Consider the following 21,878-nt stretch of genomic DNA (forward strand, 5'->3'; position numbering starts at 1 on the left):
TGTGGCCATATTTTCGGATTCCTGGGCAGAACACCTGGAACATCTACAAAAAGTCTTCAAGCACATAAGGGAGGCAGGACTAACTGTTAAGGCTAAGAAGTGTCAAATAGGCCTAAACAGAGTGACTTACCTTGGATACCAGGTGGGTCAAGGAACTATCAACCCCCTACAGGCCAAAGTGGATGCTATCCAAAAGTGGCCTGTCCCAAAGTCAAAGAAACAGGTCCAATCCTTCTTAGGCTTGGCCGGTTAGTACAGGCGATTTGTACCACAATACAGCCAAATCGCCGCCCAACTGACAGACCTAACCAAAAAGAAACAGCCAAATGCCATTCAGTGGACCGAAGAGTGTCAGAAGGCCTTTAACCAGCTTAAAGCGACACTCATGTCTGACCCTGTGCTAAGGGTCCCAGACTTTGACAAACCGTTCCTAGTAACCACAGATGCGTCCGAGCATGGTGTGGGAGCAGTTTTAATGCAGGAAGGACCGGATGAAGAATTCCACCGTGTAGTGTTTCTCATCAAGAAGCTGTCTGAGAGGGAAAGCAACTGGTGAGTCAGTGAAAAAGAATGTTACGCCATTGTCTACGCCCTGGAAAAGCTATGCCCATATGTTTGGGGACAGCGTTTCCACCTGCAAACCGACCGTGCTGTGCTAAAGTGGCTTCATACCGCCACGGGAAATAACAAAAAACTCGGTGGAATTTAGCTCTCCAAAATTTTGATTTTGACATGCAACACATCTCAGGAGCTTCTAACAAAGTGGCTGATGCACTCTCCCGTGAAAGTTTCCCAGAATCAACTGGTTAAAATCGTCCTTGAGATGTGGAAAATATTGTTAGTCTTTATACAGTTAATAGTATATTTAGAGGGGCATGTGTCTTATTAACTGTTTTCTCCTAGAGCTCCAGGAAGAAATCACAGCCAGTGTTTCACCCTATCTGTGATTTGGGGGGTGTGTCATAAATATAAAGGGAAGGGTAACCACCTTTCTGTATACAGAACTATAAAATCCCTCCTGGCCAGAGGCAAAACCTTTCACCTGTAAAGCGTTAAGAAGCTAAGATAACCTCGCTGGCACCTGACCAAAAAGACCAATGAGGAGATAAGATACTTTCAAAGCTGGAGGTGGGGGGAAATAAAGGCTCTGTCTTTGTGATGCTTTTGCTGGGACCAGAGCAGGAATGCAGGTCAGAACTCCTGTAAAGGACTAATAAGCAATCTAGTTAGATATGCGTTAGATTCTGTTTTGTTTAAATGGCTGATAAAAGAAAAGAAAAAGTAAAAGAATCACCTCTGTAAAATCAGGATGGTAAATACCTTACAGGGTAATCAGATTCAAAACACAGAGAATCCCTCTAGGCAAAACCTTAAGTTACAAAAAAACAGGAATATACATTCCATTCAGCACAACTTATTTTAAGAACCTGATTGCTTTTTCATTGTTCTTAAGATCCAAGGGTTTGGGTCTATGTTCACCTATGCAAATTGGTGAGGATTTTTATCAAGCCTTCCCCAGGAAAGGGGGTGTAGGGCTTGGGGGGGAAGACGTCTCCAAGTGGGCTCTTTCCCTGTTCTTTGTTTAACACGCTTGGTGGTGGCATCATAGGGTTCAAGGACAAAGCAAAGTTTGTACTTTGAGGAAGTTTTTAACCTAAGCTGGTAAGAATAAGCTTAGGGGGTCTTTCATGCAGATTCCTACATCTGTACCCTAGAGTTCAGAGTGGGGAAGGAATCTTGACCGATGTCCTGGGCAGGCTGGGGTCTTCGAAGTGGGAGGGTCCCTTGGGAAGTTACTAACCTCTCCCATCTACAGCCTGGGCTCTGAGATCTTGCAAGGAATGTGGATTCCACCCACAACAACAAAAAAGAGTTACTGCAGTGAGTGCAATTCCTGTCCTGCTGCCAGGACTGCATGACTCCAGCGAATCGCTCTGACCTCTCCACCCTCGCCTGCTTGGGTGAGGGTCCTGGTGATAAACCAATTGCTTGCAGCATAAGTTGCCTGAGTCCAGGAGCAGGGTTCCCAGCCCTGCATCCCAAGCAGAAATTGGCAATTCCCAGCAGCCCAGACTTTGGTACATAACTGTCAGAGGGACTGATTTAGGATAAAACTCTCTCATTGGTGTGTCCCACTGGCCAGCTTAGGTGACTTCCCACCTAGGGTACTGACTTTTGTGGCTCCTATCCTCAGGTGCCTATCTTTCCCCATGCATTGCACAGGTGTTTGAAATGTCTGAATTGATAAGTTGCAGCATTCAAAGTCATTGTATTACGTGCAAACAAAAAAAAAAAGCCATGGAGTTGAGTGTCGGGTCTCATTTTGCTTGGCCCAAAATAAATAAAAAATTATATGTAGTGCTTGGATAGAACTTTTCATCAGTAGACCTCCAAGTCCTTTACAAAACAAGCCATGATCATTCTGGTTGCTACTCCTGACCACTTTCATAGGCTAGAAAAACTTAGCCTCCTGGTGAGGTTGAATTTCTAGGCCCCCCAAAAAAGGCCCTGTGGAAATTAGTCCCTCTCAGTGTTGCCTTCTGAATGTAAAGGTGGCAGGGAAAAGGGGCAGAGGAGGTGAATGATAGAGGGTAGGACCTCCCTAACCCTGCACTCTCCCTCTCTTCTCATTCCATGATGACCAATATCTTGATCATCTGAGCACTGAGGTCCATTTGATTCTCTTCTCCACCAGCCCAAAATATTAAATCCCCCAGACCCCTGGCAAAACCCCCTCCTGATCACTTGACATCTGATCCCCAGCACCCTGGGACACTTATCCTGCAGGGAACAGTTCCAGATAAGTGTGGGAGCCGAGCCGAGCCCAGCCCAGGGACTGATGGAAGACGCAGGATGGGGACAAGTGTGTGGAGTGAAGGTGGGGCCTGACCTAAGTATACTTCTCTAATATCAGTGGAAAGGGAACCCCATCTTGGATGGGAAGGGAGGAGGGGGGAAAACTCCAGCGGGAGCTTCTAGAGGAGTTTCTCTCTCCCTTCCCCCAGCAGATTAGCAAGAAGCAAGAAGGCCCATCAGTTCAGCACCGAAGGCTGCAGCAGGGCGGAGGGGCTGATCGGGACTTCTCCTCCTCCGCCTGGGGTTTGCTTAGAGCAGGCAAAGCCAGAGGGTCCCTGATCACCTCAGGGTCAGCTGCTGCTGGAACCTCCCCCCAGAGATGGGCAGCTAGGTACCTGGGAGCCAGATGCCATTGCTGTGTATGGGAATTAGGAAATGGAGATGTATATACTACCGTGACCAGCCCTAGTCAGAGCACAAACAGCATTTCTCTCCTGTATGGAGGCGTCTGAGGTCCAATATGGCTTTAGCTTCCTAATTGCAGCATTCGCCATGCTACGGACATTTAAAAGGACTCTTCCCTGTGTAGATTTGCTGATGCCGGATACGATATGTGCCCAACTGAAACATCACCCACATTCAAGACGTCTCTCCCACATGGATTCTCTGGTGCATGATAAGGTGTGAGTTCTTCCTAAACCTTTTTCCACAGTCTGGGCATTTGTGATGTCTCTTTCCCCATGTGGACTTTCTGATGTCTAAGAAGATGTGATCTCTGAATGAAGGTTTTCTCACAGTCGGAACATTTATAGGGTTTATACCCTGTATGGATTCTCTGATGCATAGTCAGGTGTGAGCTCTGACCGAAGCCTTTCCCGCAGTCCAAGCATTTATAGGGTTTCTCTCCCATATGGATTCTCTGATGTGTTACAAGGTTTGAGTTCTGATTGAAACTTTTCCCACAGCTCAAGCATTTATGGGGGCACGCTCCTGTGTGGATTCTCTGATGTTTAGTAAGGTGTGACCGCCGACTGTAGCTTTTCCCACAGTCCAAGCATGCATGGGGTCTCCCCCCAGTATGGATTCTCTGATGCGTAATAAGGTTTGACTTGTCTTTGAAACATTTCCCACACACAACGCATTTATGGGGTCTCTCTCCAGTGTGGATTCTTTGATGAGTAACAAGGTTTGAATTCCGACTGAAACACTTCCCACAGTAGAGGCACTTATGGGGTCTCTCTCTTGTATGGATTCTTTGATGTAGAATAAGGGTATGGTTCCGACTGAAGTTTTTCCCACATTCAAGGCATTTATAAGGTCTCTCTCCCGTGTGTAGTCTCTCATGTCTAATAAGCTGTGAGCTGTGAATGAAGCTTTTCCCACAGTCCAAACATTTATGGGGTTTTTCTCCTGTGTGGATTTTCTGATGTGAAAAAAGGCTTGATTTCTGCTTGTAATTTTTCCCACAGTGCAAGCATTTATAGGGTTTCTCTCCCGTATGAATTCTCTGATGTAGAATAAGGGTGTAGTTCCGCCTGAAACTTTTCCCACAGTGCAAGCATTTATGGGGTTTTTCTCCCGTATGGATTCTCTGATGTATAATAAGGGTATAGTTCCGACTGAAACTTTTCCCACAGTGCAAGCATTTATGAGCTCTCTCTCCTGTGTGGAGTCTTTGATGTTTAACAAGGGTTGACTTCTCAGTGAAACATTTTCCACACTCAAAGCACTTATGGGGTCTCTCCTCTGTGTGGATTTTCTGATGAGTAATAAGGTTTGAATTCTGATTGACACATTTCCCACCATCAATGTGATTAGGAGTTCTTTCTCCCATACTGGTTCTCTGATGTAGAATAAGGGTATAGTTCCGACTGAAACTTTCCCCACAATGCAAGCATTTATAGGGTTTCTCTCCTGAATGGATTCTCTGATGTAGTAGAAGGGAATAGTTCCGACTGAAACTTTTCCCACAGTCCAAGCACTTGTAGGTTGTCTCTTCCATGTGGGTTTTTGGCTGGGCTATGGTTTCCTTGAGATCGTTACATCCTACCCCATACTGAATGGATTCATCTACTTTCTTCCTTAGGTGGTTTCCCAGCTTCTTCTCTGATTTATGTTGATTTCCCCAGGTTTTGACATTTTCCAAGCATTGAGAAGAATTCCCTTTAGCTCTTCTCAAAAGCATCCCCTGTGGTTTCAGCAGTGCTTTACTTTCCTGTTGTGGATTCTCCTCCCTGTTCTCACGCATAGTCCTATCACCTGCTGGGAGAGAGAGAGAATCCAGAAAAGAGTCATTCCGTGCTGGGGAGAAAGGGGGGGAAAAAAAAAAAAAAAAAAAAGAGGAAAACAGGGAAAACACAGCAGCCCAATAACCATTGGGGAGAGTGAGAAATTGGATTCTACCTCCACATCCCATTCAAACACTCACAGGGAAGTAAAGTCGGGGAGAAAACTCCTGACAGCTAAGAGGATAGGTTCACCAGATGGTTTCCGTGTCAGTGTCACTGACTCCTCACCTGTGTGGGTGCCTCTTGGGATCTTCCTTTCCTCAGAGGCCTGGAGATCTGGGACCCATGGCTCTTCCCCTCTTTCCAGCCGGGCAATCAGGTCAGGTTTGGGAATGAGGAGTCCTGCTGAGGGGGTGAAATCAGGCAAGATCATGGTGCATTGAGGATTCAAAAACTATTTGTTACAAAGAACATACCCTGATTCTAACCTGGCCTCGTACTGTGGTGGGGGTTGTGGGATCTGAACAGATGGGAATGTGGTCACAGAGCCCCCTTGGGAGTGGCAGATGTTTGGGGGTGGAGGGAGTTGTTACACTCTCACTAGGAATTTTCAGGATCTGTGGGCTCTGGGGGACTTGCTGAGGCACACACAGCTCTGGTGTTAAACCCCTGTCTATGTCTAAACATCCAGAGCCCTCCCCAGAGATGGAGCTAATCCCATGAAGGGAGGTGAACAGAGATCCTGTGTGTGAGTGAGAATTAATGCAGATAGGATAATACACTGCTTCTGCCCCCAGGAAAGCTGGAGTGATGGGCATAAATTAGAAAGTCCATTAGGTTCATGACTCCCCTATCCCATTGAAGAAGGTTTGGAGACTAACAGCTCTCTCACACTGGAGCTGTGGACAATGCCAGTGGTTCTCAACCGGGGTACATGTAGGAGGTATGCGGAGATCTCCCAGGAGTACATCAACTCATCTAGATATTTGCCTAGTTTTACAAGAGGCTACATAAAAAGCACTAGCAAAGTCAGTAAAAACTAAAATTTCATACAGACAATGACTTGTTTATACTGCTCTATATGCTACACACTGAAATATAAGTACAATATTTATATTCCGATTGACTTATTTTATAAGTATATGGTAAAAATGAGAAAGTAAGCAATTTTCAGTAATAGTGTGCTATAACAATTTTTTATTTTTATGTCTGATTTTGTAAGCAAGTAGTTTTTAAGCGAGGTGAAACTTGGAGTACACATGAGAAATCAGTAGTCTGGAAAGGTTGAGAGCCCCTGGACTATGTGACCCATTCCCCTCTAACCAGGGAAGAGCCTGACCAGATTCAGAAATGCAGGTCCCATGGCTTCAAATAGCTGAGGGGACAGGAATCCTTACCCACTGAGGTCACCATCTCATAATTCTCCTGCATGATGTCCCTGTAGAGGGCTCTCTGACTGGGGTCCAGCAGAGTCCCCTGCCCCTCCGTGAAGTACACAGCCACATCCTCGAAGGTCACCGACATCTGAAACAACAGGTGCTCCCCACTCAGTGCCTGCTGCCCCAGCCACAATCCCACTATTCATGGGAGAAGAAGCACAAAGACATGACAGCTCTGGGAGGGACAGAGGAGCAGAATCCCACCCCCACCCTGCTCAGAGTGGCCAGGAGGCTACAAGGAACAGAGAGAAGGTGAGAGCTCCTTGTCCCTTCCAGCAGATGGAGGACGACAGGGTCTTCTCATTTACCACATTCCTACTAGGCACAGGCTGATATGGGAAGCAGAGCTCCACATGGGGACAGGGACAGGAATCCCAACACCTTCCCTTTGTATTTCACCACAGTCTCTGCCTAGTGGGTTCAGGCTCCAGCACTCTGGTTTGTTTTTCCAGCCCCGTCCAGGGGAGTTGTTTCCTCTTTCAGATATGGAGGAATATTCACACACATACACACACACAAAGCCCTAGGCTGCGCATGTCCCAGCAGGTTTATTATACCCTGTCCCCCTCCCTGCTTCACCCTATGTATGTCCTTCCCCTCAACAAAGTGGAAGGCTGGACATATGACCAGGGAAGAGTATAAAAATATTGCTCGGGCATGTAGGAATGAAATCAGGAGGGCCAAATCGCACCTGGAGCTGCAGCTAGCAAGAGATGTCAAGAGTAACAAGAAGGGTTTCTTCAGGTATGTTGGCAACAAGAAGAAAGCCAAGGAAAGCGTGGGCCCCTTACTGAATGAGGGAGGCAACCTAGTGACAGAGGATGTGGAAAAAGCTAATGTGCTCAATGCTTTTTTTGCCTCTGTCTTCACTAACAAGGACAGCTCCCAGACTGCTGCACTGGGCAACACAACATGGGGAGTAGATGGCCAGCCCTCTGTGGAGAAAGAGGTGGTTAGGGACTATTTAGAAAAGCTGGATGTGCACAAGTCCATGGGGCCGGACGAGTTGCATCCGAGAGTGCTAAAGGAATTGGCGGCTGTGATTGCAGAGCCATTGGCCATTATCTTTGAAAACTCGTGGCGAACGGGGGAAGTCCCAGATGACTGGAAAAAGGCTAATGTAGTGCCAATCTTTAAAAAAGGGAAGAAGGAGGATCCTGGGAACTACAGGCCAGTCAGCCTCACCTCAGTCCCCGGAAAAATCATGGAGCAGGTCCTCAAGGAATCAATCCTGAAGCACTTACACGAGAGGAAAGTGACAGGAACAGTCAGCATGGATTCACCAAGGGTAGGTCATGCCTGACTAATCTAATCGCCTTCTATGATGAGATTACTGATTCTGTGGATGAAGGGAAAGCAGTGGATGTATTGTTTCTTGACTTTAGCAAAGCTTTTGACACGGTCTCCCACAGTATTCTTGTCAGCAAGTTAAAGTAGTATGGGCTGGATGAATGCACTATAAGGTGGGTAGAAAGTTGGCTAGATTGTCGGGCTCAATGGGTAGTGATCAATGGCTCCATGTCTAGTTGGCAGCCGGTGTCAAGTGGAGTGCCCCAGGGGTCGGTCCTGGGGCCGGTTTTGTTCAATATCTTCATAAATGATCTGGAGGATGGTGTGGATTGCACTCTCAGCAAATTTGCGGATGATATTAAACTGGGAGGAGTGGTAGATACTCTGGAGGGCAGGGATAGGATACAGAGGGACCTAGACAAATTGGAGGATTGGGCCAAAAGAAACCTGATGAGGTTCAATAAGGATAAGTGCAGGGTCCTGCACTTAGGACGGAAGAACCCAATGCACAGCCACAGACTAGGGACCGAATGGCTAGGCAGCAGTTCTGCGGAAAAGGACCTAGGGGTTACAGTGGACGAGAAGCTGGATATGAGTCAGCAGTGTGCCCTTGTTGCCAAGAAGGCCAATGGCATTTTGGGATGTATAAGTAGGGGCATAGCCAGAAGATCGAGGGACGTGATCGTTCCCCTCTATTCGACATTGGTGAGGCCTCATCTGGAGTACTGTGTCCAGTTTTGTGGATAAATTGGAGAGAGTCCAGCGAAGGGCAACAAAAATGAGTAGGGGTCTAGAGCACATGACTTATGAGGAGAGGCTGAGGGAACTGGGATTGTTTAGTCTGCAGAAGAGAAGAATGAGGGGGGATTTGATAGCTGCTTTCAACTACCTGAGAGGTGGTTCCAGAGAGGATGGTTCTAGACTATTCTCAGCGGTAGAAGAGGACAGGACAAGGAGTAATGGTCTCAAGTTGCAGTGGGGGAGGTTTAGGTGGGATATTAGGAAAAACTTTTTCACTAGGAGGGTGGTGAAACACTGGAATGCGTTACCTAGGGAGGTGGTAGAATCTCCTTCCTTGGAAGTTTTTAAGGTCAGGCTTGACAAAGCCCTGGCTGGGATAATTTGATTGGGGATTGGTCCTGCTTTGAGCAGGGGGTTGGACTAGATGACCTCCTGAGGTCCCTTCCAACCCTGATATTCTATGATTCTATGAACAACAACCCTCCCCACTAGCTCTCCCCAAAATCCCTTACCTGAGCTGGATCCAACACAGCCATTTCCCTTCCCTGTCCCTCAGGAAGATGGGATAATCTGGAGCAAAACGTGGTTGTTATTCTGCAGCCTGTCAGGGTGAGAAGACGACTTGGGAGGTTTCAGAAGGAGTTTCAGTCTATTTCACACCCCAATTCCCCCAGGCTCTTTCCCTGCAGAGAGAGACTGCGAAAATGCTCAGTCACTTTATTACAATGTAAACCTGGTTCCTCCCACTGGAACGAAATCCTTGAAACACTTCTAAAGCATCCCAGTAACAGAGTCTGAGCCAAATGCTAGAAAAGAGCAGAATCAATGGAGCTGCTTTGGGGGGTCCTCCTGATATTGTCCCCAGGGCAGCACATTTCCCCAGCAGCATGGGGATTAGGCAGAGGCAGGAACTGGCTTTTCCTCTTTCTGCTCCTCACCTTCTTCATAAGAACATAGGAATGCCCAAACTGGGTCAGACCGAAAGTCCATCTAGGCCAGTATCCTGTCTTCAAACAGTGGCCAATGCCAGGTACCCCAGAGGGAATGAACAGAACAGGTAATCATCCAGTGATCCATCCCCTGTTGCCCATTCCCAGCTTTTGGCAAACAGGCTATGGACACCATCCCTGCCCATCCTGGCTAATAGCCATTGATGGACCTATCCTCTATGAATTTATCTAGGAAAGTCAATCTTCCCGGGGCGCTACAGTGAATGGAGCTTGGCACAGTTGGGGTGTGGAAACCTCATTCCCATTTATTGCTCCCTCTTCCCCTTTCAGTCTCTCCACTCTACTGTTCTGTCTTCTCTCTCTCTTCTTCTCTCTTTCTGCCTGGTGAGAACTGGTTACTGTCCAATTTAGGTGGGCATTTTCTCCCTAGTAGACACACCTGCTCAAAGACACATGGGGAGCCCATCACCCTCTAGTACAAACTCACCAGCTGCAGGCCCCTGAAAAGGGCCCTTTGTGCAGAGTCACTTTCCTGCCATTCCCCAGCACCGGGGCTGCCCTAACTGTAGCCACTAGGGAAAGTCCCCATCTGAGTTGGGTTCAGAGCAAGCTTTAAGAAGGAGAAACTAGCATAACATTCTAATCTACTTTTGGACACAATTTGCAGCTTGCCTATTATTCAGCAGGATCATCCCAACTGAGCCTGCTCAGTAACATCTGCTGAAGGCGCTGCCTGGCTCTGCCCTTTCGGGGGGTTACAATCTGCTCCCTGCTGTTCACAGGAGTAAAAGGAGGAAAGGAGGCAAATCAGAGGGGAAGGACTTCACGGGAGGGTCAAACAGCTGGAGACAGGGGAAGAAGAGAGGCCAAGTAGCAAAGTAAATGGCAGAGGATAAGAGCCACAGTTCAGAATCGGGTACAGGCATGGCCAGACAGTGTGGCAAAGGAGAAAACCCTAGGATAGGGAGGGGCAGAGAAGAGGAAAGTTCCCCCATATGGGTTGAACTATTTGCAGTGATTGCAAAAATGGGGTGGGGGGGGAACCAAATGGGTTTTTTTCCCTCCATCCAGCTCAGCAATTGCTTCCCAGGGCTGTGTTCTTAAAGGCCCAGTGCATCCCAATGTCTAGACAAGGCAGCTCTTCCCTGTCTGATATGACATACTGATCTGTGAATGGAGACTTGATTCCATGAAATATTTTATGAACACCCCTCCAAAAATTATAATGGTCAGAGTTTAGATGAATCCCTTATCAGTTCATATGTCTCATAGCAGGTCACAACTTTGTCTTAGCTATTGTTCCGATTGCCTGAGTTGTACTGCCTTTTTCTGGTCATCTGCTATAAATGCTGTTTCGTGGCTTTCAATTATTTACTTTTAAAATTTTTGATTTTATTGCTCGCTGCAGTTCATCGTTTACTTTTGTTAAAACTGTGCAGATGGATGTCATTGTGTATACTTTTATAACAAATAATAATTGAATATCTTAATAGTAACTTCAGCAATCACATCTCATAGTACTTGTGGCACCTTAGAGACTAACCAATTTATTTGAGCATAAGCTTTCGTGAGCTACAGCTCACTTCATCGGATGCATCTGATGAAGTGAGCTGTAGCTCACAAAAGCTTATGCTCAAATAAATTGGTTAGTCTCTAAGGTGCCACAAGTCCTCCTTTTCTTTTTGCGAATACAGACTAACATGGCTGTTACTCTGAAACATCTCACAGTGTTTCTGCTATAACACTTCTTGTTCGTACTGCAACACTATTTTTCAAATCTAAATTTTTGCTCTTTTTTAAATTTAATATACAAGTTTATTCTTTAGGATCATATGGCATCAAGGCTGACAGATTTCCTCGGTTGGTGTCAAAACTTCTTCAGTTTCCTTTGATCTGCCAATGAGGAATGCCTTTGTGTAATGTTATTTTGCCTCTCTGTCCAGCACCTCAGTGCATTTTCACATGTCATCACTAAGGCTGCGTGTCTATCACGGAGGCAACCAGCAGCAGCAGTTTGGGTGTGTGGGAGGGGGCTCAGGGCTGGGGCGGCTCCTCGGCTTCCACTGGCATGTCACTGCAGCTTCTAGGCGGAGGGGCCAGGGAGCTCCACATGCTGCCCACATCCACAGGCACCACCCCCGTACCTCCCATTGGCTGCAGTTTCTGGCCAAGGGGAGCTGCAGCGCTGGCGTTTGTGGTGGGAGCAGCGTGCAGAACCCCCTGGCCACCCTCCCCCTAGGAGCTGCAGGGACACGTGGAGCCAAGTAGAAAGCCTGCCAGCTCCACCAACGCCCTCCCCGCCCAGCAACAGCAGGGGTCCCGGGCTGCCCGCTGCCATTCCCCCCACCCTCCCCAGTAGCAACGGAGGTCTCAGGCTGAGAACCACTGCCTGCCTCCCCCCAGCACCAGCGGGGGTCCGAGGCCACACACCACCACCCGCCTCCCCCCAGCACCAGTGGGGGTTCTGGGCTGCGCACCACCGTCTGTCTCCCCCCACAGCACTAGCGGAGGTCCCGGACCATCCCCCCAGAGCACCCACAGCCCCCTGGCCCAAGTTTTAGTTAGAGGTATATAGTAAAAGTCATGGACAGGTAACAGGCCATGAATTTTTGTTTACTGCCCATGACCTGTCCATGACTTTTACTAAAAATACCCGTGATTAAAACGTAGCCTCAGTCATGTACAGAACTTGGTTACCAAATATTCACTACAGGCCAGATTTTTAAAGGTTGAAAGCACCTAGGTGCTACTCACCTAAACCCCTTTAAAAATCTGGCCCCAAGGGCACAATAGTACCTTTTATGAAATTCTTCTCAAAGATAAATTGCTACTGTTTTTAAAACTAAATATAGATATACAACTCCAAGGTAGATTGACAAAAGCAAAAATTCAAAAATCATCAATTACACACACAAAAAATCATGAAATTAAACAAATAACTAAATACATTTTGCACTCTTTTAATTTGCGTTTTGATTTCTGCGCCTTTAGGGCACATTAGCTTCATACTTCTGCTGTTACCTCTCCTAAAGAATCCATAATCCTAGAACAGTTGTACAATCCTATAATATTTTTGACGTCCAGTAACTTGTGCTTCCTCCCCTGCCCCCCCATACACACACACCTTTGTAACTGAAAATTTATTAAAAATCCTTATTTCTATAAGTAACATCCCATCCTGCAAACACTGACGTCCACACTTTACTCTTCTGTTACTTCATTTGTTGCATACATAGATATTGATATTTCTACTGAATTGTTTATCCTTCTAATTGTGTATTTTAATTTCATAACCTTTTATGTATGATACATTTGTTATGATACATTTCAGTGATGTTCTTCATTCGGACAAGTTTACTGCTTTGTCCTGCCAAAAATCAAGACTTTTTTAATGAATGATCCGGTTACTCCTTTGCATTGGTTCAGTGGGAGGCATAGTGCTGACCTCACCTTGTTAGCCTTCTGGTGAAACTGAAGTGCCTTGTCTCCATTCTGTCTTTACAGTGGGGATAGCTAATGCAGGTTAGTTACCCCATGGTAAAAAACACGCATCTTCTTAGCATTGAGGACACAGATAATAGCGCTGGTTCAGATGTTAAATAAACCATTATTATGTCTTAAGAACTCTGATATTGATTGTGTGGCTATCGTTATTCCTTTGCCAGCAGAAGTATTTGCATCTGAATGTCTGCAGACCCCGATTTGTGTGGGTGTCATGGAAAACCAGCTAAAACATTTTAAACTAAAAATATTAACAAAGGCTTACCCCTTCAGTTTCTCTTATCACCCTTCCCTTTACTTATTAAGGGCTTGTCTACATGGTGTGACACTAAAGGTGTGAATTTAATGCACATAAATTACAGGGCTTTGAACCCCTGCATGGACGCTTTTATACAGAAATCAAGAGGCCTTAGTTTTGACAGTGGTAGTCAGGGCAACCATACAAGATTGCAGAAATCCTTCCCTGAAACATTGTCAATCATCAGGCTTATGACAGGTCTTGAATATTTTTTTAAAGTTTTGTATAGTCCAGTTGTTTCCCATATTTGATTTTTTTTAGGTGCAAAGAGGGAAGCAGTGAATCACAGAATTATAGACTTTGAGGTCAGAAGGGACCATTATGATCATCTAGTCTGACCTCCTGCACAACACAGGCCACAGAATCTCACCCACCCACTCCTGTAACAAACCCCTAACCTATGTCTGAGCTACTGAAGTCCTCAAATCGTGGTTTAAAGACTTCAAGGTGCAGAGAATCCTCCAGCAAGTGACCCATGCCCCACGCTGCACAGGAAGGTGAAAACACACCAGGGCCTCTGCCAATCTGCCCAGGAGGAAAATTCCTTCCCCACCCCAAATATGGCGATCAGCTAAACCCTGAACATGTGGGCAAGACTCACCAGCCAGACACCCAGGAAAGAATTCTCTGTCGTAACTCAGATCCCACCCCATCTAACATCCCATCACAGGCCATTGGGCATATCTACTGCCAGTAGTTGAAGATCAATTAATTGCCAAAATTAGGCTATACCATCATATTATCCCTTCCATAAACTTATCAAGCTTAGTCTTGAAGCCAGATGTGTCTTTTGCCCCCACTGCTTCCCTTGGAAGGCTGTTGCAGAACTTCACTCCTCTGATGGTTAGAAACCTTCATCTAATTTCAAGTCTAAACTTCCTGGTGGCCAGTTTATATCCATTTGTTCTTGTGTCCACACTGGTACTGAGCTTAAATAATTCTTCTCCCTCTGTGGTATTTATCCCTCTGATATATTTATAGAGAGCAATCATCTCTCCTCTCAGCCTTCTTTTAGTTATGCTAAACAAGCCAAGCTCTTTGAGTCTCCTTTCATAAGACAGGTTTTCCATTCCTCGTATCATTCTAGTAGCCCTTCTCTGTACCTGTTCCAGTTTGAATTCATCTTTCTTAAACATGGGAGACCAGATCTACCCACAATATTCCAAATGAGGTTTCACCAGTGCCTTGTATAATGGTACTAACACCTCCTTATCTCTACTGGAAATATCTCGCCTGATGCATCCCAAAACCGCATTAGCTTTTTTCACGGCCATATCACATTGGCGGCTCATAGTCATCCTGTGATCAACCAATACTCCTTCTCCTCCTCTGTTACTTCCAAGTGATGCGTCCCCAGTTTATAACAAAAAATTTTTTATTAATCCCTAAATGCATGACCTTGCACTTTTCACTATTAAATTTCATCCTATTACTATTACTCCAGTTTACAAGGTCATTCAGATCTTCCTGTATGATATCCCGGTCCTTCTCTGTATTGGCAATACCTCCCAGCTTTGTGTCATCCATGAACTTTATTAGCACATTCCCGCTTTTTGTGCCAAAGTCAGTAATAAAAAGATTAAATAAGATTGGTCCCAAAACTGATCCCTGAGGAACTCCACTAGTAACCTCCTTCCAGCCTGATAGTTCACCTTTCAGTGTGACCCGTTGCAGTCTCCCCTTTAACCAGTTCCTTATCCACCTTTCAGTGTTCATATTGATTCCCATCTTTTCCAATTTAGCTAATAATTCCACATGTGGAACCATATCAAATGCCTTACTGATAGCATTTGATGGCAAATGGGGGCAGGGATAGCTCAGTGGTTTGAGCATTGGCCTGCTAAACGTAGGGTTGTGAGTTCAGTACTTGAGGGGGCCATTTAGGGATCTGGGGCAAAAATTGGGGATTGGTCCTGCTTTGAGCAAGGGGTTAGACTTAGATGACCTCCTGAGGTCCCTTCCAACCCTGATATTCTATGATTCTATGAAATCGAGATAAATTAGATCCACTGCGTTTCCTTTGTTTAAAAAAATCTGTTACTTTCTCAAAGAAGGAGATCAGGTTGCTTTGACACAGTCTACCTTTTGTAAAACCATGTTGTATTTTGTCCCAGTTACCATTGACCTCAATATCCTTAACTACTTTCTCCTTCAGAATTTTTTCCAAGACCTTGCATACTACAGATGTCAAAGTAACAGGCCGGTAGTTACCCAGATCACGTTTTTTTCCTCTCCTTTCTTAAAAATAAAAATTGTGTTAGCAATTCTCCCATCATATGGTACAACCCCTGAGTTTACAGATTCATGAAAAAATTTTGCTAATGGGCTTGCAATTTCATGTGCCACTTCCTTTAATATTCTTGGATGAAGATTATCTGGGCCCCCCCGATTTAGTCCCATTAAACGGTTCAAGTTTGGCTTCTACCTCGGATGTGGTAATATCTACCTCCATATCCTCATTCCCATTTGTTGTCCTACTATTATCCCTAAGCCCCTCATTAGCCACATTAAAGACTGAGGCAAAGTATTTGTTTAGATATTGGGCCATGCCTAGATTATCCTTAACCTCCACTCCATCCTCAGTGTTTAGCGGTCCCACTTCTTCTTTCTTTGTTTTCTTCTTATTTATATGGCTATAGAACCTTTTACTATTGGTTTTAATTCCCTTTGCAAGGTCCAACTCTACATGGCTTTTGGCCTTTCTCACTTTATCCCAACATGTTCTGACCTCAATCAGGTAGCCTTCCTTGCTGATCCCTCCCATCTTCCACTCCTTGTCGGCTTTCTGCCTTTTCTTAATCACCTCTCTGAGATGCTTGCTCATTCAGCTTGGTCTACAACTCCTGCCTATGAATTTTCCCCCCTTTCTTGGGATGCAGGCTTCTGATAGTTTCTGCAACTTTGACTTGAAATCATTCCATGCCTCCTCCGCCTTTAGATCCACAAGTTCTTCAGTCCAATCCACTTCCCTAGCTAATTTCCTTAATTTTTTTAAGTTAGCTCTTTTGAAATCAAAAACCCTAGTCACAGATCTATTTTTGTTTATCCTTCCATTTAGTTTGAAGTGAATTAGCTCATGATTGCCTGAACCAAGGTTGTCCCCTACAACCATTTCTTCTATGAGCTCCTCACTACTCACCAAAACCAAATCTAAAATGGCCTAACTATTCCGAGTGTTGCCCTGTGTAAAGAAGCCGTTGCAACATTTCACTAGTGTCATACTAGCTATTGCTGTGCTTGCAGAGCATATTGGCCTAGCTGTACAGTGACTCGATAAGCAATACATAGAAAGTGGTTCACAAAGCAGGGACGATAGGTGAGTGAATGCCTGAATTCCATGCAGGGCCCTATCTGGTAGGTAAGCTCAGAGGCTGCCTATTGGATCAGGTCCCATTCAAAACCTGGCCACAGGAGGCGGATGTGGAGTAACCACTCACCTTTAACTCACACCCCAGGGCTAAAAGTTATAAGGTGGGCACCACCACCTCTGCCAGGGGCTGTTTTGTGTGGAGTTAGGCACTTGCCTAGCTCATTCTCTCAAGAAACATCTTAGGCTCCAGGTGAGGGGTTCCCATTTTTGGATTGCTAGGCAGAGCCAGATGCCCACCTGCAGTGGGAACTTAGATGCCAACCTCTGTGAGAGGGGTGACACTTAGGAAACTTCCCTCTGATGGGCGTCTCCCATGGGCTAGCTTAGGTTGCTCCCGGCTGGCTTTTGTGGATGGCATTCTCAGGCACCTATTTCCCACCATTCATAGTACCTAACTCAGGCTTTGTGGATCACAGCTTTGTTCCTGTGACATTCTAGGTGCTTAAAAGTAGGCATTGCAGCACTCAGTATCACAATGCCCAAATCCCTTGGTCAATGTAGCCCTGAGGCCTTTTTCCTCACTGTTATAATAGGTGGGGGGGGGGGGGGGGGTTAACCTCAGGGTAACTAAGGCACAGGAGCTATTCTGAACTAAAAACACAGTGAGGACAAGGCACTTTGGTTTCAGTAGTGAGGAAAAGGTCTGAGAAAATGTCTCTGAAATAAGATCAGAGGGCAATGTGCTCATAGGTGTGTGCCAAAATACAGATGTGCATATTATGTTGAAAACTTGTTCAATATGCATAACAGTGGCAATGGGGGGGTGGGGCGCGGAAGAGAGTCTGTATAAAGGAACAATGGTAGATTTGCTGCCTAATTGCTTCTATTTAACAGGTATTTTTAAGTATTGAAAATAAGGTTTACACTGCTTTACACTAGTTCCAGTTGTTTTGTGTGCACTAACTGCTTGTTTACTATAGAAACTCTACTAGTCTCTTTCCATTATAGATTAGGCCATAAACATATAACAATACCTTCATTCACAGTTTTACATATAATTTCCCTGAGGTTTAACTCTGTGGAATGCTTTTCCAAGTTACAGAAAATACCTCTCTTTCTTTATGTCCACATTTAAAACAGAGATTTCACAACGGTAACAAACTGTGATGAGAGAAAGCCCCTCCACTCCAACCATCTATCACAACTTGCTACCTCCTGGCCCAGGAGATACAGAAAAGCAGAGGATGGAGAACGGGGAGAGGTAGCAAATGGTGATGTAAAATGTCCCCACCCATCAGAAGTAGCTACTCCTGGACTACAGCAGTGATTCTCAACCAGGGGTACATGTACCCTTGGGGGTATGCAGAGGACTTCTAAGGGGTATATCAACTTATCCAGATATTTGCATAGTTTTACAGGCCCAGTGGCACTGGAATTGGAGGGGAGCAGGGAGCCAGGGCCCTCCTGCCCCCTTCCCTTCCTCTTCCCCCCGAAGCCCTCCCCCCAGTCAGGCAAGAGTGGAGCCCAACTGGAGCTGGGGAGCCCAGGCAGCTGTGGGGAGCTGCGTGTGGACCCCCCACCTGTCCACGGTGGGGGCAGGGTTTTGAGAGCCGCCTCTGGCCCAAGTCCCAACCCCCGGATTCCCCGCCTGGCCTAGGACAGGTGGAGGGTCCACGACTTCGTGCTGGCTCCCCACCGCTGCCCCCATGGCTCTCCCTGACCTGCCTCTGGCCGGGGGTGGCCTCGGAGCTGCAGCCCAGCCAGGGTGAGAGCCATCCTGTGGGCAGCTGTGAACCCTCCACCTGCGCTGGGCAGGGACACAGACCATGGGCTGCTCGGGTCCCCCACACCACGAGCAGATGGAGGGTCCACCGCAGCTCTCCACAGCTGCCTGTCCAGCTCTTATCATAGCCGGGCTGTGGCTCTGAGCCCCCAATCCCCCTTCTGCCAGAACCACGTCAGGGAGAGCCGCGTGGGCAGCTGTGGGGAACCTGGGTACCTCCACCTGCCCTGGGTAGGGACACAGGCAGGGGGATGCTTTCGGCCCTCCCAGCCCCACTCCAGCTTCTGGCTTGGCCAGGGGCAGGGCCTGCCCCCACCCCCCATTTTTGGGAAGGCTCTGGTGCCCTTGAACAGGCTACATAAAAAGCACTAGCAAAGTCAGTACAAACTAAAATTTCACACAATGACTTGTTTATACTTAGGGCCCTACCAAATTCACAGTCCATTTTGGTCAATTTCATGGTCCTAGGATTTAAAAAATCATAAATGTCATGATTTCAGCTATTTCAATTTGAAATTTCATAGTGTTGTAATTGGAGGGGTCCTTACCCAAAAAGGAGTTGGAAGGGGTTGTAAGATTATTGTAGTGGGGGGTTGCAGGCAGTGGCACTGCCTTCAGAGCTGGGCAGCTGCTGGCTGGGATCCCAGCTCTGAAGGCAGAGCCGCCGTCAGCAGCAGCGCAGAAGTAAGGATGGCCTGGTATGGTATTACCACCCTTACTTCTGCGCTGCTGCCTGCACAGCTGGGCCCTCAGTCAGCAGCCCCTGCTCTCTGGCCACCCAGCTCTGAAGGTAGCAGTGCAGAAGTAAGGGTGGCAATACCTGTGACTGCCCTAAAATAACCTTGTGACCCCCCTGCAACTCCCTTTTGGGTCAGGACCCCCAGTTTGAGAAAACTGGTCTCCCCAGTTGAAATCGGTATACTATAGGGTAAAAGCACACAAAAAACCAGATTTCATGGTCCATGACACGTTTTTCATGGCTGGGAATTTGTTAGGGCCCTATTCATACTGCTCTATATACACACACTGAAATGTAAGTACAAATATTTATATTCCAGTTGATTTATTTTATAATTATATGGTAAAAATGAAAAAGTCAGCAATTTTTCAGTAGTAGCTGTGACATCTTTGTATTTCTATGTCTGATTTTGTAAGCAAGTAGTTTCTAAGTGAGTGAAACTTGGGGTACACAAGACAAATCAGACTCCAGAAAGGGGTACAGTAGTCTAGAAAGGTTGAGAGCCACTTGACTAGAGGATGGGGAACAGCAGAGGCAGCATATTGTGACAGGGCAGCCCAGGAGAACCCCGAGGCATCAGTAATTGCTCCTGGCAGCAAACAGTGTCAGCAGCAGTTTGTAAAAGCGCAACCCCCCCCCCCCATTAGGGGAGCGGCAACTGCTCAGTCTGGGCTCCCAGATCACAATGGAGGAGGCTGCAGCATCTGCCCCAGGGACTGAACTCTAGTGCTCTGATATCATGAGCAGAGAAAGACAAACAACAGCCTCCTCTTCCTTGGCAATAACCAGAGCCCTCTGATGGCTGCACTAATGACTGACTCTCTGTGCACTGCCCCTGCAGCCCCCCACGGTCAGGCAGAGGCTGATCCCATTTGCCCACCTGGCCCCACCCCCTGTTGTTGCTGGCAGTGCCTCTGGTTTGACGTTGGTGTCACTGAGATCAGAATCCTGCACAGAAATCAGAGCAGGACCCTGGTTAGCCCTGTCCGCCCCAAACATTCAGACCCCCCAAATCATGAGTGTCTTAAAAAAATGAAATAATAAATGGGGAACAGCGGGGGGGGGGGGTGCGCATGCAAGCGGTGCAGGTTTCATGAGGATATATACCTTGTAGGGTATGAATGCTTAGGGGTTAATCCCCTGTCTCCCCCCACCCCCCATGCTTCTTTTGACTATTTGCAGTAAAAACAACAACAACCCACTGGCTGCTGGGTAAGGCAGCCCCCTTCCCCCCTCCTGCCCCATGGGCTGGGGGGGAGCTGCCACTGTATCTCTCACCATCACTCTCCCTTCTGCTAACCTCTAGCTCTCCCCTCCCCAGCCAGTCTCCGTTTGCTCTCATATTCTCCTTCCAGCCTCCCCACAGCCACCCTTTCCTTCTCTTTATCCCCCACTCAGTTTCCCCTCTGTTCCAGCTCTGTTCCCCAGAATTCTCCCTCTATCCCCAATTTCTGCGTATTCCCTCAGCCTCCCTTCAGCGGCCCCACATCCCCATGGCCCCATCCTGCCCCCTCACACATCTGTTCATCCACCTCCTGTCCCTCACACATCCCTGCCCCCTGGCTCTCAGAGTCCCCTGCTCCGCTTCAGCCGCCTTCCAGCTCCAGCTCCCCGGATGTCCCTGTCCCACCCTGATCCTGGAGCAGGCTGGCTTCACTCTCACTGCAAACACTTGAGAGGTGGCGGCCATCTTTCCTATACGCAATGCAGGGAATCGCAGCCAGCCTAGGGCTGGCACAGCTCCCTGTGGGGGGCGGGGGAAGGATGGGAAGGTCTCTCTTACCTTCCCCCCCAGTGGTGCCTTCTTTGGGAGCAAGGATCTTCCCGTTAAGGGGTGTCCTGGCCAGGCTGGGGGCTCTGCCCTGGGAGAGGCTCCTGGGGAGCAGCGGGAATGGTACTGCTCGAGATTCCCCTCTCCCGGCTGCAGCCAGGGCTCGAGGATCTTGCAAGAAGCGTGGACTCCCCACAGTAACAAAGAGTTACTGTAGATTCAGTGCAGTTCACTTCCTGCTGCCAGGACGGAGGGATGCTGGTGATCGCTCCCTCCTCCCCAGCTCCTTCTGGGTCCTAGCGATAAACCAATTGCATGGCAGCTACTCTTTTTCTAGGAGCCCTATGTCTACACTGCTATTTCCAGACCCGCAGCCCAAGTCCATGCACCCCAGGCTCTGAGACTGGTTATCAGGGGTGAAAGTAACTCAAGTGACTTACCCGTATGAAGGGCTGCAGTCCTGAGCAAGTGGGGATAGGCCTCAACCAGAAGGCAAGCCTCAGGAGGAAGGGGTAGGGCCTTTAAATCCCTGGGCCCTTTCAGTCACACTGCTACCCCGGTCTCTGGCAGCGATTTAAAAGGCCCAGGGAGCTGGGAGTCTGGGCCCTTTAAATCACCACCAGAGCTCCATGGTAGCTATAGCTGTGGCAGCAGCCAGGGCCACAGGCCTTTTAAATTGCTGCCAGAGCCCTGGGGCTCCCGCATCGGGGCCCTGGTGGCAATTTAAAGGGTCAGGGGCTCTGTCCGCCGCCGCTACCCCAGGGCTGCAGCAGCGGGGCTCCGGCTGTGGGGCTCTGGCAGCAATCTAAAGGGCCAGGGGCTCCGGCCACTGCTGGGAGCCCAGGGCCCTTTTAAATTGCTGGCCTGGGGAAGCTGCCCCCTGCCAGTACAGTCAGCTGTGTACCAGCTCTTGCCGGTATGCCTTACCATACAGCTTACTTTCACCTCTGCTGATTGTGGTGTGGTGAGGAGGGGGAGGTTGCATACAGGACTTGCCTCTCCCAGCATTAAGGGGAAGCATCATGCATAGAT

The 21,878-nt window shown here is 47.5% G+C and overlaps 1 protein-coding gene across 7 annotated transcripts; it reads right to left on the reverse strand.

The window, feature by feature from the left end:
- Positions 1-371: 371 nt before the first annotated feature.
- Positions 372-21,142, reverse strand: LOC102940988 (zinc finger protein 485). 7 transcript variants are annotated; one of them, XM_043528736.1, is made up of 5 exons: positions 20,859-21,130; positions 9,007-9,095; positions 6,422-6,548; positions 5,313-5,426; positions 372-5,055 (listed from the first exon to the last, which is right to left on the reverse strand). In XM_043528736.1, the coding sequence occupies exons 2-5, from the start codon at positions 9,028-9,030 to the stop codon at positions 3,491-3,493; spliced, it is 1,830 nt and encodes a 609-aa protein (XP_043384671.1). In that variant the 5' UTR covers positions 9,031-9,095; positions 20,859-21,130; the 3' UTR covers positions 372-3,490. The 7 variants fall into 7 exon arrangements, with proteins under 7 accessions (XP_043384671.1, XP_037769462.2, XP_043384669.1 ...); XM_037913534.2 differs by having other exon boundaries at positions 5,313-5,429; XM_043528734.1 differs by having other exon boundaries at positions 1,620-5,058; positions 5,313-5,429; positions 20,859-21,131.
- Positions 21,143-21,878: the final 736 nt, after the last annotated feature.

The sequence above is a fragment of the Chelonia mydas genome, chromosome 14 (assembly GCF_015237465.2).
Source record: "Chelonia mydas isolate rCheMyd1 chromosome 14, rCheMyd1.pri.v2, whole genome shotgun sequence".
NCBI lineage: Eukaryota > Metazoa > Chordata > Testudines > Cheloniidae > Chelonia > Chelonia mydas.